Genomic DNA, 19,633 nt, shown 5'->3' on the forward strand with positions numbered 1-19,633 from the left:
GAAGCAAGATTAGAAAAACTGCCGTTGCTAGCGAGGGGATGCGAGAGGAAATAGAAAAGAAATAAGTGGTATTATGCAGAGCTCAATGGTCGCCCTGGAGTATTTCAGCTGCCGAGTGAAGGTAGTGAAAGGCCTGCCGAGCTTGCGCAGGATTGACTGTTCAGACTATCGCGACCGACCCCCGGCAACGCTCGCCTGGAGTACGAGTCACGAGTTCCTCATGGGGTTTCGAGCAGTTGCATCACCGAGGCCAGTGATGATCCGAGAGCCGAAACGTATGTGCAGCAGCCAAGGAGCGCTGCCATTCGAGATGGGCAAGAGTGACGGACCCATGGAATGTCTTGTCAAGATCTTTGTTCATCAAGTCAGCGCAGGCGACTATCTACAGGCAGTGAATCAAGCTGAGTGCACAAATTGAAGCGGGCGCCGAGAGTTCAGGTTCACGCCAGGACTAGCGGCGGTGCAAGACGTGATTCCGCCGAGAAGCGCCAACACGATCTCCCCGCCAAACTCGAGCCCGCCATCAATGGAGCTATTCATATATCTCAGAGCCGGAACCATTTTCTACCACGGCTCTCTTTGGGCAACTTCTCGTCTGGGTCCACAGCGAATATGCCAAAACGACTGACTCCATTCTCGTTCTCGTTCCCGCTCATCAGTCCTTCGACATCGGGCATGTTCCCCCACCCCATCCAGAATTTTCTTCTGCTCAGCGACTTTTTGATTTCATCGGTGCTCATTGACTGGCAATCTGCTGGCAGTAACTCTAACACGTTGCCGCCCGCCAGCAGCGCCACCATGTTGGCGATTGTCGTCGGGCTGCGGTTCGGCAGCACATTGGCCTTTGGAATAAACACCCAGCTCAGAATCTGCAAGGAGAGAGCCACGAGCAGCAGCGCCTCGAGGATGCGCGTTGATGTGGTGTCCTGTACGACACGCACGTTAGAGTCAGTCAGAGTAGCTGCATATGAGCGTGCATCGTTGCCATCTTGAACATTTGGTGGTGGGTCTGTGAGTGTCGCATTTGTCATATCGGCAGGATTTCGATTGGCATTGAGCATCTGTGTCCAGATTATACCGTCCTGAAATCGAATAGCCTCTGCGACAATGTCATTCTTGGTCGGATCCCCTAGCATGGACACGGGTATGGCCCATTGAGAGGTTGTGAGAAGTGAGAAGAAGGGGTCAAGCGAGTCATTTGTGCTTGAGATCATGTGGAGGAGGTGTCCATAAGTTCCGACGAAGGTGGACCATCCAAAGGAAGCCGATGAATTCCTCCTAGTCTCCTTGAGAGGCGTAGGTGGTCGTTGCGTGTCAATGATCAGATCAGTGCTGACAAAGGAAGTGTTGACATCTACAACCTCGTAGGATTTGTTGCATCCCAAGCCTGATGTATGTAAAAGTTGTGGGTTTTGGGGGTGGGACTGCGATAAATATCCCCAGATGAAGACGAAGTCGCTACAACTCCCCATTGGATAGCTTGGAGATCCTACACCAAAATAGGACATATTTGATAGTATATTCACGAAACCTCTGTCTGGTTCAAAAAAATTCAAGTCGCATATCTCGTCAGTGATGTTAATGGAAAAGTAGTCGACTGAGTTAATCAATTGCCTTGTGGAGTTCATCTGAGCTGAGTCGTACTGACGACAAACCAGGCTCTGTTGTATTGCTGGAACGACCGCGTTGAAAAGTAGAGTCGATAAGTTCGACACCTCGCTACCCGCCGTCTGCGTTTCTGGTACGTAGTGCGGGAATGCCAGACCCTCGTAGGTAAATTTTGGATACGATTGGTTGCCCACCAGAATCATAGACGCTGTCTGAACACCATTCTTGAAACTGGTGTCGTTGGTCTTATCCCATTGCGATTCTACAAGCATGTGTGGAAAGGAGTCTGTCGCTCGCAGTGTCGTAGGAGATTCCGATTGGATCGAAATTGCCTGATAGAGCGACGCCGAAATTATGGTGAAGAACGATGCGACAAGAACTGTCGCAGTCGTAGCCAGGGCTCCGAGATGCCGCAGCCTGCTTTCGTGGTAAATCGCATGGGGTACTGACATGTCGAGGAAGTCGAGCACCATGAAGACATCGGTTCTCACCAAATTTCTGAGCATGGTATAAGGGACCACAGCTCTGACCGTCGAGTCGATGGAAGAGAAAACCATGGATATAGTCCCGAATAACAAGCCAGGCAATAGAGTCCACAGGTAGTGCATATATATCTCATCGCTCACATCTCCAAGGCCACGTCCATGGTTGGACTTTTTCAGTACTAATTCTAAAGCAATAATGATTGCGACTAGAGTCAGACACAAAGCGAGGCGTGATGCATGATGGAGAGCCCACGGATAAGGATGTACGGATATACTTTGCTGAACTTTCGAATTATCGTCTGTGGTAGGTGTCGAAGTGTCCAAGATTGCAAATTGAGGACGATCCGTTTCAGTCGTTTTGGTCGCCTCTGATTGGAAGTTCATCCTTTGTAATGCGCGATGCAAGGCCTTTTTGTCAGCGTCCCCGTGGCCCTGTAGCGTAGTGGAAAGGTGATCGCTATGAGACATAATGGCTGCCATTCCAGGGAAAGTGCTAGGGTTGCAAGGCAAGACTCCATGACCCGGTATTGTGAGCATAATGACAAATACAAGGACGAAAGACGTCGCAGCCAACCCTGCCATCCAATGAACGGCCCAATCTTGTACAACAAGACGGTTTTCGTTGATAATGCCTTTGGCGAAGGCATCCATAGGCGTAGTCTCCATCAGGGACGTTCGTGCAATAATGGCACCAAATTGCTGATAGTAATCCGAAGCAATTTTCTCGAGCATATTGGTGTCGCTCAAGAGTGACACAGTGACGCTGGGGTCGAGCTGACTACGATAGATGGATTCCGTATATGTGTCCACGCTGATTTGCAATTGTCCTACTTCCACATATGGGTCGGATTCTCCAAAGACGATCTGGTTCTGATATGCGTTGAGATGTCCTTGCATAATGCTCCAGGCACTGACGTGGCTAAGTGTACGACTCCAATCGCCTGAAGAAGGGGTAACGCTTTCGATATGGCTAGCATTTTGGACAAGGTCGACGTGGATGATTTTGTACGAAGGTGAGCACAGTACTTGGGTAGAGCTGTCCAAGTCCATGTCAGTCATATGACCAAGTAATACCACCACACGTTTTCCGCTATCATCAGATGTTCCGTCACATTGTCCGTGCAGAAAACGACCAAAAAACCTTGGGGGCCCGGTACCGTTTGCCATAGGCGGTGACGGTCCCTGGAATTCGACGTTCATAACACAGCTGGGGGATCTGATTGTAATATTCAATGTGGTTCTACCCCAGTCTCTCCCAACCATGAAGAAACCGGCGTTTTCCACTGTCAGGTTGGCGGGTTCACAAGTAAGGGAATTTGTCAATCCCTCTACCGTGATCTGGATCTGGCCTGCATCAGACTTGACTGACTGGAAAGCAAATTCTTTGGACATCCCAGAAGGATATGTCAGATTCCCTGCTAGCGAGTATTCCATAACGTAGTATGGAAGAGAATTTGTGTCCAGCAGCTGCGTATTGTTGTCCAAGAACTGGCTTTGAACAACCACTGGAAGAGAGTCTGTTTTGATTTGCATGGCTGAAAGAGTGATCAAGCCAGTGGAGAGAACGATCAGAAGTTTGATCAAGAGGGAGACAATAGTGCTTGCTGCAACAACAAAGTCTCTGTTAGCGAGAGACGTATATATGGTCCAAAGTTGAAGCTGGGAAATGTAGTCGAGAAGAAGTGACCTGTCGACTTGAGTAGGCTGCTTTGCCATTCGAATCCATGGTGCCATCAATTTGCTCTGATATTCGACTCGACTGAATGCGGCGGCTATGATTGTAAAGAAAGCAGTTGGGCCATAAGTCCAGGCGTAGTGTTGACTATAGTGTCCCGTCGCAATGCCATTATCTTTGTGAGATGCGACAAGCAATAGTTCTAGTGCCAAGACTACCATAGCAAAGGTAAAGCAAAAGCCGCCCATGACTCGGCGCCGAAGATAAGATGGCCGCCATTTCAAGTCGGGAGAAATGGGAGCGGGTACGTCTCTTCTGGTGCTGGACGAGTCAACTGACAAACTTGGAGGTTCTTCATGTTGGACTGATTCGTAGTGTTGTGTTTTCATGTTGAACTCCCAGAGTATAGGAGAAGATTCATCGAAGACACCCGGAGTAACCACTGTAGTCTGTCTCGCCGCTGCTACTCTTTGGAACGAGCGAGAATGGTGGTGCAGGCGGACGATCGTCGGGTGTATAGTTGACACAATGTTACGACAGTAATTTGACAGAGGATTACTTGTATTTGAGATTTTGAGACGCAGCGGCTTCGGACAAAGAATATCCTTCTCGCGATGAAGTGATTGAGTAGAAACTCAAGGGAAAGGGGACCTGTGAAAGGAGATGTACATTGCAGCACTACTGCGTCCAAGATGGTGTCAGTAAATGTGTGCCGACAGCCTTTTGGGGCTGAAGGAGGCGCAATCAGCAGTTGCTGTTGTGGTACGTACATACACAGGCGGATGGTTATCATGTTACAGCACTATTTTTAGGGGGAACTGCGCCAACTTTTTGTGCACCTGTCAGCTTCGATTTTCGTCAGAGGTTACACGACCGCGCAGATTGAGTCATCATGGGCCGAAAGTGCCCAGGAAGTAGAACAGCACAGTTATATTCTCCTGGGCCACATGCACATTGGGTCTGGATTGCTAAATAAGATCTAATCCCTGGTGGCAAAAAGTTATGCTATTACCAAGAATTATCTCCAGATTTCACCCAATTTCACCCAGTTTTCACTCCAGAAATTTGCGAAAAACGGGAGACTTATTGGTAGAATTCGACACTAGCAAAAAACATCCTGGCGGACTGTATTTACAGGGAAGGAGGGCCATTGCCACCAAGATATTTTAAGGTGATTGCGTAACTTTCTTCCGCGCCCCTTCTTTTGTCATCTATAAGGTTTTGCAAATGCCTTACGGCCTCGATCTCACCTTATGCTTTACGTCTATGGCCGCGTGCCACTGCACTGATTACACGATTCCGCGCAATATAATCTTCTCCAAAAGAGTAAAGATAAATTTTGCAAGCCCTTCCTCGTTGCCACGGTTAAGTAGATAACTATAGAAAGGATAGCGCGCTTATACGTCTTGAATGGTTCAGTTAAGCTGCCAAAGGAGGGATCAAATTGCTATATAGCCATCTTGAATATCCGAGCAGGCTGATCTAAGGTAGGTGCTATGTATACCAGTGTAGCATAAGCATGAGCCGATACTTCCAAAATTGATAGCATGCTCGGCTTTATAGAAAGCGCTTTCTCCTTGATTCTTGGTAGTAGCTACAGAATTCAGACGGTAGATACCTACCTCATTCTCTGAGTGCTATAAGTAGCTGCAGGCTTTCAATTAAAATAATCCACCATTTCCGTGCCACTCATTCAACAACCTTGAAGTATCAACATCTCTTTCATTTCGTGGTCCATCTCCACGACGCTTCAACAGCATCATTATTATTTCTCCCAGTCAACACAGACATTTTCTTTCTCGGTCTTATTATACATCAATTCAACCAGATTGCTGCCGATTAGTTACCTAGAGCCACTTGGCCCAACCCCAAGACTACAATCCTAATCTCAGACTGCTATACTTGGCTCAGCTCTACCCTTCCGGGTGCTTTCGGAAGCCAGACCCTTAGGTCAATCATCATTGATCATTACCCATCGCCCTTGATCTCTTGTTCAAAACGAAATAGCATCAAGGTGGGTTCGGATAAAAAACGCTGCTACTAAGAGGACGATAAGGGTGCCCCCGAGCCCTCTATAAGGAAATACGCACCTTGTTACGATCTGATAGCACCCATAAGACGTTAGCTTAGGCTAACGCACCATACTTTTGCTAGCCCGCCGTTCCGACCCGACGTCACCTCAGATTAGATATCGTGGTCGGGAGTGTTTAGTCAAGTATGACTTAGCTGGCACACGACACTGATAGGATCATCACTGGCGACCTTCGGTGCCAGATGCCTCAAAGCACGAGCGACAAGTGGGATGCTTGGAAACCGTCCGATTCGAGAATCTTCTTCCAGCATTGCAGTGTGCAACTGTCGAAAGTCAGCCAACATTCGAAAACAAGAGGGCGTTTTCAATACTCAGCCCGTCCAAACCCAATACAAATGCAATAGACCTGATCGTTCTCGAAATGAGATCGGCCTGCCTGTAAGGATAGCTCTGATCATGTCTCGGTTACAAAACAATAATGCTGCCGACTTTTAGGATCAACCTGAACGGCGACCAGACTGGTAAGTCCCAAAACCCATACTCCTGGGCCAAACCTACTCTGGAGTATACCTGCTTGAATTTTCTATCTGGCCCAATGCTGATCAGTCTCAAGTGACAGGTTCTCAAACGGTTGGTGATGTGCAGCAGCCAAGCACCCCAGTCGCTCAGGTGAATAAATCCGAACTTCCGGCCATTTCCACAAGCACTGCAACTGCAGCCAAGCAATCGATCGATCCGAAACCACCCGTGGTTGAGCCTGATTGGAGATATGGCACAGGCGTAGATAATTACCGCACGGCTCCAGCGCTTTTCGTATGCAAGACGACTCTGCAGTGCTTCTCTTTCGCTATCCATAGCATCAATTCAAACTCTTGCCGACGCTCATCGTTCCACCTAACTTCGCGTGTATCTTACTGTACGGAAAATGCCAAAAAAGGAACACGTCGCTTTTGACTCTCCATCATAGCAATGGGTTTTAAGCGTGTACCAGTAATCAGCTTGCCTTGAACCACTGGAAACAGAGGCTATACGAAACAATGCTGTGCAGCGTAAGTATATCCAATAGTCTTATCGGCAAGTAGATGTGAAACGTACCGTATTTCTTCCCAATGCCATGAGAGTTGCTATTCGTATCTTACCGTACTACACACGACTTTGCAAAAGCTATTCTAATGGGAGAACTGTTTGCAACGAATGAAGAAAGAAGAGGTGGCCATGTTGCTTAAATAGCTAGAGGAAAGATAAGAATAAGGTTTTCGAACGGTCTTATTAGAAATAAACTTTCTCCTTGAGCTGCCAAGGTTGTGAGGGTTTAGAAGGTGCCAGAAGCAATATTTGATATTTATTATAAAGGGCGCATCGCTGCCTAGATCGGAGGAACCTTGTATAAAGCGTGACTTGCCATATCGACGATAGCCTGCACGGTAACATCGGATTGCTGCCTTGATAAAAGTACGGGCTAGCTGGACTGAGCGCACTGAAACCCGACCGAATGGCTTGTTTTTCAACAAAAACCTATGAAACGATTTAGCAAAGACATTCAGTTTCCTGATTAGAACTTGGGTAACCTAGATGGTTGCGATTTTGGATCGAAATACCTTTTGGTACTACTCCGAACTCATCTCGTGGCGACTAAAAGATCGTTGCGATCCCATCCGAAAGGGCTTAGCTGTAGGCAACTGCTACTATGGGGCTAGCAGCGTGTTGTAATTCTGAGCTGGTGAGTGGCTCCGAATAAGCGGATTGGAGACAGCATCGTGTGATAACAGCAAAGCATTAAACGATTCCTACTTGTGTTATTAATGGCAAACCTCTCGGTGCCTTGTAGTATGGTAATATCACTGATCCACAGGGTTAGCAATCTGATTATGCTGGGGTCACTTTGGGATTTCTCTCGAATAGGAACAACGACAAAAGCCAGCCACAAGCTTTGTGGCTAATGGGTGTTGGAAGGTGCGATTCTAGCAGCCAGAGAGGGGTATAAATTAGCTGTCGATAGGCAAGCCCCGTTACAGATGCAATCTGTACTTGACCAAGTGTTATTTATTTACACCCGATATTAGGATGCTGACACATATGATTTTTGACTTGATGTTGACTGGTGCTATCTAGGAGCCGTGCTTCCAAATTGCAGTAACACAGGCAAAGTTGCTAGCTATTGACTATGGCAGGATGGCCAAGTCAAAACCTCCCCCGAGCATGTATTATAGTATAAAGCCACTTATGCAGGTTTCGTGCAAGCTTTAGCAGCTCACCTTTTCATCGACAAGTCATCGAATAAAGTACAAATATTCGGATGTCAAGCTAGGGTAGATGGATTGACTATGCATTGAAAGGAACAACTCCATATATAGAAGACGCAATTACAGGCCTACTTACCACCTTCAGAATTAGTTATGACTTTCCCGAATTGAACCTCCTCTTCTTGATCTTCTTCGAGGGTCTCTACAGAGGATAGGCGTTGCTCCTCGTTCGTCTCTGACGCAATGGACCTGCTATCTGCATCACTGTATCGATGCTTCATGATGGTTTCCTTTACACCACTTCTGTATCTAGTGACATTCTTTTCTTTGAAACCTTTCATCGAGATATCTGATATCAGAGGAATGAGCTCGTTGACAGCGCTATGGACCATTGATCTCCTTGATCGTGTTGGTCCGCCGTCGTCCCTGGATCCGGTGGCTGTCACGTATCCGAGAGTGACAGTACGGATCTTGTCGTAGCTGACAAATTTGTTGGCTCCGTCAAGCCTGAACGCGCGGTCCAATATTATAATGAGGTCGCATGCACATTTCAGGACCATTCGTGCAGCTGGCGGCGCCTCGAGAAGTGGCGCTCCCAATGCCAAAGGTATGCCACCAAAGAGCGTGAAGAGCGTCATGGTAACGACTCCACCCCATATGAGAGAACTCTGGCCCAGCGACTGAGCCAAGAATATGAGAGTGTTACGGCCGACAATCTTGTTGAGCAGGCCTTCGACCTTGTTTGCCATGTACTCGGGAATGCCGTAACAGTTGGTGACAATCTCATTACACAGAAGACGAGCTATCGTTGGTGTGCCAATCGCACTTGAGAAAACAAGACCTGCTCCAGCTGTGGAGTTGATGATTGCTCTGCGAAGAAACTGGAGCGTTTTCTCGATCGCAAGGTCAATCTTGGCTTCAAGGTCCTGGATTTGAGCCGCAATCATACCGTCAGTGACAAAGGTGTGACCAATAGCAGCAACGGTCGTTTGAATCAACCCTCTGATAGATCGTGCGTCATCTGACCATTGTTAGCCTCTTTCGTCAGTCTGTAACTTCCAAGCAGTAGAAGTCATGAACTCATGGTCTGACTTACAGAGTTGGGAGAGCGAGGCATCCCCCGACCCTACGCCAGCAAACACGAACTGAAAATGCACATCCTGGAGCTGTTTCCAAGACTTTCCAGCTTCTCCTCCCTCGATGATCTCTATGATGGCCTTTTGCCTGAGATCGAGAATTTCTCGCTGTCTTCTCATGAGAGGGCTTGCTTCATCGACTGTGTCTCGACAGATGGATTTAACCTCATCCCACGATAATCCTACATCATGCTTTGTCAAATATTCATCTTTCTTTGTACAGACAATAATGATTGGTATGTTGGGAGCGGCCTTGGCCACAGCCGCAAGAACATTTGCCATCACAGTCTGGACAGGCCGAGAAGAGCCAGACTCAATGCAGAACCTGCGAGACAAAGAGATGTTACTCAGTGAATTCCATCGATTCTGTAGAGAACCTACCAGATCGCGTGCAGCTTTTCTTCTGGCTTAGTTTGTCCACATCGGTCGGCAAGGAATTTGTTGAACGCCTTTACTTCCTTGGTCCCTCCAGCTTGGAAACCTTCCGAGTCATGAATGATTATACCAGGATGGTTCGCATCTTGGAATCCCTCCTCTATATCATGCACACCGGCCTTGCCATGGCTAATTGCAGACTAAATAAGTCGGATTAGTATGTCGAGCAGGGATGGAAGTGCTACAACTCACCATCGGCAAGCCAAACACGCGGTTCAGCAGAGTAGATTTGCCGACTCCATTATTCCCACAAATCAAGATACGACAGCTTGGATAGGCGACTGACGGAGTGAAGTCTTTGATCCAGGGATACGTATCCAGGGAGGCAGTGCCATCTTCGCTAACGGCTTTTAGTGATGCATTTTCTCTGAATACCTCCAAATGGCTCTGAATGCCCTTCAAACTGGCAGCGAGCGATCGCGTATAGTAGGCATCCATGAGAAAGTAGACAGCAGGATGAATGATGGTCCCGGAACGAGCTATCAAAAAGGTCAGTATACACCACTAATATGGAATTGATGCGTTACGCACAGCTCCCTGAATAGCCAACAAGCTCGCCCAACTCCCCGTTTTTCACAAATATGGCCCTCTTTCCAAATTCCATGCTGTCAAATCGACCAGGGTTCAAACGAATGTCATGCGTGGCTGCTCTGGATAAGGCTGCCCTTTTCTTGAGCTTACGTGACTGGTCTGCGAGGTCGACTTCACGGTGTACTGCTCGAAGGTCATGCATGGGAATGGTGAAACCATTTGAATATCGGAAATGCCAAAACATGGAACCCAAAGCCGGCCCCACGGCTCTTGCAGTGTTTTCGTCGGGTACGGGGAACACAAGATCCAGAGGATCGTCGACATCTTGTGGAAGGTGGTTAGGATGTTCCAGAACCAACCCCCGAGCGCGAGCTTCTTGGAGAATCCATTGCAACGGATACAGGGACAAGCCATCATGGAGTGCTCCACCACCCATATCTTCATGACAGCCAATGAACCATGCTTGTATGGTAGATTGCGTTTCTTGTAGCGCGACACCAGGATTCTCGACCATGGAGAGTGGACGAAGTAATCGATGCTCGTTCAGGGCCATGGCGTGTCGAATGGTCTCTATACACCCTCCGGGAATCGTAATATCGTAGTTCAGCGTCGTCATTTCGACGGTGTCGAATAGCCCGAGGAATTTTATGACGGGAACGTAAGAAGAATGTGTGCGTCTAGCATGAAGTATGTTAAGATGGAATGGGAGAGTGTCATGGATGGGTTGGATGCATGCTTACGAGAACTCAAATCTCTCACCGTTATTCTTGTTTTTCCGCCGTCCCAGAATCATGTTCTTCCATCTTTTCCTCTCGGAGGAGTCTTCGAACCTCTTCACGACTCCGCCACTGAGCAGTTTCGCAACAGCACGTACCACATCTACATAAAGTCAGCACTGCGTTTTCCTAGTGTAGGCAGACGAAATTATGACAAACACGCTCCACGACTGAACCCAAAGAACCAGAATTCGTCGTTGGGACCCTCGGCATGATTGACGCAAAACTTTGAACAAAAGTTAGTTCTCATTGACCAAAAGCTCGATAAAAGTCATCGTTACCTCATGGACTGCATGAATTTGCTCATCGCAGCCTTTGCCGGTTATGCCAGCGTTGAGCTTCGCTGGCACAGACTGGCCTACCCCTATGCCGTAGAAGTACTTCACCGTCTGCGATCATGGTTGTTAATGCTACGTCAGTGTTTTCTGAATCACAAGGAGCTCAATTCACCTGCTTGACTTCGCATCCATCCGCGTCTCGAAAGGTCTTATTTTTGATAGACCAGTTGATACGAGAGATATTGCTGTTGTTTCCTTGGCCCTGCCCTGCGCTGCATGAGTCATCACGGTATGTCAATGTGTAAACAAATGTTCTTGCTCACCCTCTTGCCCGTCCGCATTGAACCATGTCCCATCGACACAGGCAATGATTCTATTCCGTGTGCGACTCTCTGACATGGTGTTCGAAGCATTTACTCGGAAGCTAGAAGAAGAGTAGAAAAAAGCTGAGTTGGATGGGCCAGGTTGAGCCACTGCGAAATTTTCAGATTTCTTCTTCTCCAGAGCTCAGCCTGTCCTACACACCACTCCATGTTTTGCCGCTTACCGTGGAGCGCACATGAGGAGGTGGTCAGCCAATAATCAAGCAGGAGCAGCCACACTTCCGATTAGCTGACCAGTGATGATGGTAAACCTTGATATAGAACTATTACCGAACCAATCCTTGAAAAACATGCTTCATGTATTCACCGCCCTCAGCCTTATGCACTCCCTATCATAGGAGCACAAACGACGGGAAACATAATATTAATCCCTCGAGCGCCTCAACATGGGTTCGGGGCGCGATAACATGCATCAAAAACCAATCAGAATGAGCTCTTGGCATCAATACACCCTGGACGTATTACACCCCCTTTATCAACATCTCACGTGTTGGGGAGTGAATGGGCTGCTGCTCGTTTTGTGACGAAGGCCCAACACTTTTCTGCAAAGTAAATTTGCACAGTCAAAACAATACGAATCATTTCTGTAGACTCAATTCCTTGTAGCAGACGGTGATCGGATAATATAAGATGCGTGCATAACCGACCGTAATGGAACAGCTCCTTCGGGGCGATCCTTGGTATTCGGCTTTTGGTATCTGCGCCAGCACAGAAGCAAGATCAGAAAAACTGCCGTTGCCAGCGAGGCGCTGCAAAAGGAATAGAACAGAACTCACTACCTTACACGGCAGAAACACACACGCAGCAGTAGTATTATGCAGAGCTCAATAGTCGCCCTGGAGTATTTCAGCTGCCAAGTAAAGCTAGTAAAATGCCTGCCGAGCTTGACCTCCATACTAATAGCCATATTTTTATCGAAAGCAGAGGGGATATTTCGGAGTTGGCTAGCAGTAGCCCGACTAAGGAGAAAAGAATTGATTTCAGGTAGCACGTAGTATTTCACTTAATATACCGCTACCATTAAAGATCTTTGGATCGTGATACCAAAACAACGGTTATTGAATACTTGCGAATTTCGAAGCACCAAAAAAAAAGAAAAAAGAATAGCATAGGCAAATCCAAAAACATACAACACCGGGGATTCCCCAGCCGTCACCGATCTGAGTACTGATCCAGCGGTTACTAGTTTGACTAGGGCAGAGCGGACGGGATGCCGTATTTTCTAGTACCTATGGTCGTATGTGCTAGTCAGTCTTATTAGATCACCTAATATCCACCTAACAAACATCCATTATCGATAGGCAAGCCCCATTACAGATGAAATTTGCACTTGACCAAGTGTTATTTGTTTACACCCGATATTAGGATGCTGACACATTGAATGATTTTTGACTTGATGTTTATTATTCACCTAGCTATCTAGTACATTTCCGTGACTTACATCTGAGCCTGGGTATGCTCTTCATTTTAACTGCATACATTTGCATCTTGCATCGTTTATAGCTCTCTGCCAGAAGCCTTCTCGGCCTCTGACTTCTCCTCAGCCACCCTCTCGGTTGGAACCCACTCGAGGGCCTTGAGTCGCTCGGACAGGATGGGGTGCGAGAAGTGGTAGCTGGCGTACATCCAGTCAGCATCCATGGTGCTCAGGTTCTGGATCTGGAGCTTGATCAGGGAAGCTGCAAGTTCCTTCTTGTAGCCAAGGTTGCGAGCAAACTCGTCGGCCTGGAACTCGAAGCGACGGCTGATAATGTTCATGCCCAGCTTGATGATGAGATCCATGGGTGCGAGTGCGTCAGAGAAGAGGAGGAATCCAATGATGATGGGGTGCTCCTTGACGAAACCAAAGTCGGCGTAGAGAGATGCATTGTTGATGAAGATGGAGAACAGCAGGAAGATGTAGAAGACGTGGACCTAGTACATATTAGTGGTGCATTACAGATAATTAATGACTTGACCATACCTGAGAAATGCCAAAGAGTCTAGTAGTGTGACCAAGGCTCCAGTGACCGAGCTCGTGAGCCAAGACGGCCGTGACCTCCTCTTCCTTGCTCTTCTCAATCAGAGTATCGTAGATTACAATGTGCTTCTTCCATGGGAGACCAAAGAAATAGGCGTTGCTGTGGGCGCTGCGCTTGCTACCATCAATGACAAAGAGTTCGTGGAGCGGGAAGTTGAGCTTCTTGGCCAAATCTTCGACATTGTTCTTGAGCTTGCCTTCCTCGAGAGGGGACAGCTTGTTGAACAAGGGCAGAATGGCAATCGGGTAGACGGTGATCATAAAGACCTGGAGACCAGCGACAAAGAGCCAGAGGTAGTAGAAGAACTGGTTACCGGTCTTCTTGACGATGCTGAGGAAACCGGCAAGGATCGGCGGGGCGAGAACAAAGGCGAGAATGTTGGACTTGATCATATCCGTAACGAACAACTTTGGTGTCTGCTTGTTGAACCCAAACTTCTCCTCGAGAACAAACGTGTGGTAGATTGACGTTGGCAGCGAGAGAACTTGCTGAATCATGATGAAGGACAGGATAAAGACGATCGAGTGCGAGATTTCGCCAGTGAACCGAGCAGGGGCAATACTGAGGAGAAGCTGGCCAGTCCATGACCAGAGCTTGGGGAGAACGTCAAAGTGGATGAATGCAATGTTCTGGATTTGACCGTAGAGACCTTTGATGAAGCCAAACTTTGCCTTGGCGCGACCATATTCCTGACTCTTGTCGTAGGTTTCTTGCGAGATTTCAGCTTCGAGGACCTTGGGAGGCTTTGACTTTTTGAGAACTTGGTATTGGCGGTAGGAGAGGAATTCTTCGAAGAGGTACTGTCCAATGGAGAAGCCAATAATGACCTTCTTCCAGGGGAAGAGAGGGCGGTCGATGAACCGAGCGAGCCGCTGAGCAGACACTGGATTAGTATGCGAAATGAAGATGCGATCATGTTGATTGAGCTTGACTCACCTGGAGGAAATCCATGGCCCCAAATCTGTGCTGCTAAACAATGATGATGAATGGGAAGACAGACGGCTGAGAATTGCGCTTACGAAGTAAGTGGATGCTTTTCTAGCTCCTGTCGCAGCCCTGGAGTCAGTTTAGAAACCGTGTCATCGCGGGGACGCTGAGCCGGGGGCCGTTTTGAGTTACCTTACCTAAGGCAGGGGGCAAGTTAGGTAAGCTCAGCTCCAGCTCCAGCTTTAGCTCTCCGCCCCACTGTGTTGCTGACCCCTGTGCCAGGGTCCTCGCGCTAGTAGTGTACTCCCATACTAGATACATATTCAGTTTCGATCAAGAGGTAGGAATAATGCCAATGGGCAAAATTTCTGGACAGTTTAGATTTGAATGAACCAAATGTACCTTTATTCTTCATTTATGCATCTAGACCGTCTAGCTCTATGAGTTTGGTAACCATTTTGATAACCTCATTGTCCTGTACACCTGCTTGTGGGTCATTGACCTTGAGCGCAATGACATTGTCCACCATGCCTCTGAGACGGGATACCAGCACTCCAATGCGTGCCCAGCCGCGCAATCTAGAGTAAAAGGTAAGCAATACAATCATGTGAACAAATTTGTTCGAAAGAAGTCAACTCACCTTAGCCAACCATCAACGACCAAACCTCTTCCGAGGGTGTCCAACTCGATAGCACCAGAGAATAGGAGTAGTGTAAAGGCGTTGAATGCTGTGAACGAAAACGTCAGCTGTGTAATCAATAGCTCTGCGCAAGACAGGTCAACTCACGAGTCAAATCCCGCACAAAGATCTTGCTTGTCGCCATCATTGTAAAGTACGACACGAAACTGGCATTGCCCGAAAAGCCCTGACTGTCAAAGAGCATACTGCTCGGGTGGATAAAGACCCTTCCGTTCTCCTGCGTAAAGTACTTGATAGTCTTGGCCTCGGGATCCAGCTCTACAGCTCCCGTCACTGATGCAGCAAACTTCTTGTCTGGGAACTGTATGCGTGCAATCTGGGGGGTGAACGCAGAGGCCGTCAAGGCTCGCACTATTGCAGTAGACGCTGTGCTTTGGCCAGAGCGGCGAGCATCGCTAATGGCGGACGGAGGCACAATTCCTATCTCAGTCAGAGCCGCATAGTACTGTGTGCGAGTTGTCGCGATATCCGAAAGAGTATGGTATGACAAGAAGTTGTCGTCGCAAAAGTTTCGAACTTGTCGCTGAGGGATCCTGTCCTCCATCATCGAGTTCCAATGCTGCACGGCGCGTAGATCTGTGAGAAGGTCTCCATCGCCGTTGGAGAACCTTTTACGCGCTTCCCTGGCTTCTTCCCGCCGGTCTGGAGGGGACAAGAACGGACTCTTGGTACTGAGAATTGCAGCAATCCAAATCGATTCTTCTAGGCAGCCAAAGATCGCTCCGTAAACCATGAGCTTGCCACACCGTAGATCAGCTGGAATCATGGCCAATTGTTGACCGAGCGCAGTGAGCTCGTCTCCGTCCAGAGCTCCCATTCTCTGTAAGAGCTTCATGGCTCCTTCAACTGCAGTTGACTCGGGAGGTGTGGGTGTTCTTCCAAGGAAACCAGCAACATCACGGGTGCCCATTGCTCGGACTGATAGACACAGCTGCTCAAGCGGCACACGGCGGATTTCAGGATCCGGGCGCTCGGCCATTTGCTGCTCGAGATTGCGCGTGTAGAGCTTATAGCAGTTGCCTGCTTGGACTCTGCCAGCACGTCCTCTGCGCTGCTTGCAAGCAGCCCGAGAAGCAAAAGTCTCCTCGAGCTTACGCATATTGTTCTGTGGGTCGAAGCTCGTCTCCTTGACCTTGCCTGTATCAATGACGGCAACTATGTCATCAATGGTGATGGACGTTTCAGCGACATTGGTTGCGACCACGACCTTTCGCTTACCAGGTGGCGGCTTGGCAAAGACCTTCTTTTGATCCCGAGTATCTAGGGATGCATGGAGAGGCAATACATGCAGAGATGAGACAGCCTGAAGCTCTCTGACCGTTCGGTTGATTTCTGCAACGCCTGGCAAAAAGATGAGAATTCCACCTTGCTTTCCAGTTTGGTGCAGTTGTGTATCAATGGCTTTGGCGGTTTCGACCAAGAGGTTGTAGTTGATTCTAGATCCGAGCTTCTGGATTATCTTGTTGACAGGGTCCTGAGCAGTGCCCTTGGAGTCATCTTCATAGTCGTCATATCGGCTTCCACTGATGGTGAAATTAGTCATGTGAATGATATCATCCAAGTAATAATCTTCAACGGGAAACGTTCTGCCAGCAATCTCTACAAGTCCAACTTGTAAACCTTCGGATGTGAAATAGTTCTTGAATGTCGCAGCATCTAGAGTGGCACTCATCAAGACCAACTTCAAATCCTTCCTTCGCCGGAGGACATCGCGAATAATGCTCAAGAGGAAATCCGTGTCCAGACTGCGCTCATGAACTTCGTCAATCACGACGTGACTGACATCGGCCAACGATGCCGCGACGTCCTCAGTCCGGCCGCCAGAGGTTTGAAGCCTTCTTAGCAGAACACCAGTGGTTACAAATGTGATTTTAGTCTGCTTGCTGACTTTGTTTTCTCCACGGATCGAGTATCCAACCTCGGCACCCAGCTTTGTACAACGCTCATCGCTCACACGATCTGCGAGACCAAGAGCCGAGATCCGCCGAGGCTGTGTACAAATAATGTTGGCAGCCCGGCCATAGCCTTTGCTGTAGAGATCGTCTAGAATGAATTGAACCGATTGTGTCGACTTGCCACTACCCGTTTCTCCGGCAATGATTGTCACCTGGTTTTGAGAGACTGTCTGTACCAGGTTTTCCCTGACTTGCCAGGCGGGCAGTTTTTGGCGCTGCGAGAGCATTTGCTTCCAAGACGGGTCGGCCTGTCTTGCTTGCCACTCCTCCTTATTGCTAGCGTCAACAATCCATTTCAACGGTGCTGGATGTCTGGCTATCTTCTTCATCTTTCCAACGACATTTCGGACCTCTGAGGCTGTCGAGGTAACGCCCGAGATATCCTTGAGTTTCCCCGGTCGTTGTATAATGTCGTTGATGTTCTGTTGCACCCAATCCACCAAAAAGTAGACCTTCATTGGTTCGCCACCAAGTGATTCCTTCATATAAGCAAGCGTCTTTTTGACAATGCTGAGCTTGATATATGAAGGCAGATCGGACACGATAGAAACAATGACATCTGTCGGATAATCTGGTGATTTTCGAATCTGGACATAGGTCTCGATATCCTTCTTCGGCCCATTTGCGACGGAGTCGATACGAATCTGACAAATATCATCCGAGATCCGCTTGTAATGCTCGCCAAATACCGATTCCAGGCTTTCTGTTTCATCGGTCCAGCATTCGTCAGGAGTCCCAAGGATGAGAGGCTCTTCTGCATTTTCAATCTCAGTTTGGCCATCACCACTGGTTAGGAGGATCTGCTGAAGAGCTACGGCAGTGAGACCTTCATCGCCGCCGTTCTCATCGTACACCTTTCGACAAAGTTCGACAGAGTAACCGGATTGCGAAAGCCGTTTGATGGCAGCTTCTCGCTTGAGGTCGGACGTCGCCGCGACTGACACGCCGGCGCTGTAGCTTTCAGGCAGAGCCCACTTCGGTAGATCATCTTCGGGAACGTGGATCAGAAGCCACTCCAGAGACTCCTCGCGATCCTTGCATTCGTCAACTGCCTCTTCGACGTGACTTTTTCGAAAGCCCGAGTTGGTAAACTCCTTTACGATGGCTTCTTTCTGAGATGCCGACATTTTGACGCCATACGGGTTCCACACCACTTCTCGACGGAGCAAGTCCTCAAGCTGCGAGCGAGTTTTTCTTCCCATTTCAATCTTTGGAACTGTGGTCCAACCCTTCATGGGGTTCGATCCTCCGCCGCCAGAACTGTTGGCAGCATTACTGCGCAGGACCAGACCAGCAGCGCCGGGCATGTTCTTTGCCTTTTCTTTGATGGCCTCTTGCTCTTTCCGCTTCTTCTCCGCTGCAGCCTTTGCGTCCTCCCTTTCCTTCATGGTTACAAATGGGTCAGCGGCATACTGCCAAGCGAGATCCTTTTTGACGTCTTCCTTTTTCAGAACCTCAAACTCTTTCCACAACGACTTGTAGTCCGGAGGCAGCGTCGTGTGTATATTCTTCATGCTACAGACACGGAACAGAGCATACGTGGCGGCTGCATGTCTGGCCTCGAGTGCCGTTGGCTTGGTGATGAGATGCTTATGACTAGCAGGAATCTTGAAAGGCGGCAGTGTCTGCATCTCCTGCGTCTTGGGATGCTTGGCACTGAGTGTCACAAAGCAACAGAATCCATCAGTATCCTTGTCCTTGCGCATCTAGATTTTTCTTTTATTAACTAGGTACATCTTATAAAGACCAGGAAGTTCTCACATTGTCATAGCTGGGCTTCTCCCATTTCTGCTTCTGGCAGTGCTCCGACAGCAGGTTCACCGGGAGTTTGCCCGTCCAACTGGCCCCTCCCACAATCTGCTTCACCGTCGGCTTGGGGGGTCCCGGCGGACCGTCTGCAGGGTCCGTATTGCCTGAAGAGCCAGCATTCTGCTTCTTTCTGGCCTTTGGCTCCTTGTCAGAGTTGGTAAAGACGATAAAATCGTCCTCTTTGGGTGCTGGAGCCTTTTGCTTTGATGATTTCTTGGACGAGTTGGCCCCCGCTGAGCCTGTACCTGCTGTACCTGGAGGGGCAGCTGCGGGCGCCTTCTCCTTTCCCTTCTTCGCCATGATCCAGTGCGAGGCTGCTCCCAGAGAAATGTACTTTGACTCAGGTCATGGCATGTACATGTAACAAGCTAGGTAACGCAAGCCAATATTGGAAATGAGGCGCCAGAGACTCGAGTGATCATTGAGGACGAGCTACGTTGAAATTCCTTGAGTCGCAATTCTCCACACTTGTTCAGACAGTGCCTAGAAATGCGAAATACTGTATTGTATTAGCGCCGTTGTACGGCATCAGCGCCTTGATAGCCGAGATCCTGCCTGAGTCTCACAGTGCGGGATTACTTCTCAGCAGTATTACGTCGTGTATTGGTGACGCCGTGGTTTTGGATCATTCGTGAATGC

General features: G+C 48.5%; 4 protein-coding genes across 4 annotated transcripts; all 4 read right to left on the reverse strand.

The window, feature by feature from the left end:
* Positions 1 to 545: 545 nt before the first annotated feature.
* On the reverse strand, positions 546 to 4,157 carry PFICI_07633 (uncharacterized protein; the record flags this gene model as incomplete). The annotated part of the gene is made up of 1 exon (XM_007836214.1): positions 546 to 4,157. One exon carries the CDS (start codon positions 4,155 to 4,157, stop codon positions 546 to 548), a length of 3,612 nt encoding a protein of 1,203 aa, XP_007834405.1.
* A 4,014-nt stretch (positions 4,158 to 8,171) lies between these two features.
* On the reverse strand, positions 8,172 to 11,598 carry PFICI_07634 (uncharacterized protein; the record flags this gene model as incomplete). The annotated part of the gene is made up of 10 exons (XM_007836215.1): positions 8,172 to 9,064; positions 9,140 to 9,504; positions 9,561 to 9,754; positions 9,807 to 10,093; positions 10,146 to 10,822; positions 10,886 to 11,024; positions 11,081 to 11,147; positions 11,203 to 11,310; positions 11,372 to 11,466; positions 11,523 to 11,598. 10 exons carry the CDS (start codon positions 11,596 to 11,598, stop codon positions 8,172 to 8,174), a joined length of 2,901 nt encoding a protein of 966 aa, XP_007834406.1.
* Positions 11,599 to 13,079: 1,481 nt separating this feature from the next.
* PFICI_07635 (uncharacterized protein) lies at positions 13,080 to 14,554 on the reverse strand (the record flags this gene model as incomplete). Its single annotated transcript, XM_007836216.1, has 3 exons — positions 13,080 to 13,496; positions 13,546 to 14,475; positions 14,540 to 14,554. 3 exons carry the CDS (start codon positions 14,552 to 14,554, stop codon positions 13,080 to 13,082), a joined length of 1,362 nt encoding a protein of 453 aa, XP_007834407.1.
* Positions 14,555 to 14,945: 391 nt separating this feature from the next.
* PFICI_07636 (uncharacterized protein) lies at positions 14,946 to 19,294 on the reverse strand (the record flags this gene model as incomplete). The annotated part of the gene is made up of 4 exons (XM_007836217.1): positions 14,946 to 15,108; positions 15,171 to 15,258; positions 15,318 to 18,882; positions 18,947 to 19,294. The coding sequence occupies 4 exons, from the start codon at positions 19,292 to 19,294 to the stop codon at positions 14,946 to 14,948; spliced, it is 4,164 nt and encodes a 1,387-aa protein (XP_007834408.1).
* Between the last annotated feature and the right edge of the window lie 339 nt (positions 19,295 to 19,633).

Source organism: Pestalotiopsis fici (assembly GCF_000516985.1).
Source record: "Pestalotiopsis fici W106-1 unplaced genomic scaffold PFICI_Scf_5, whole genome shotgun sequence".
Taxonomy (NCBI): domain Eukaryota; kingdom Fungi; phylum Ascomycota; class Sordariomycetes; order Amphisphaeriales; family Sporocadaceae; genus Pestalotiopsis; species Pestalotiopsis fici.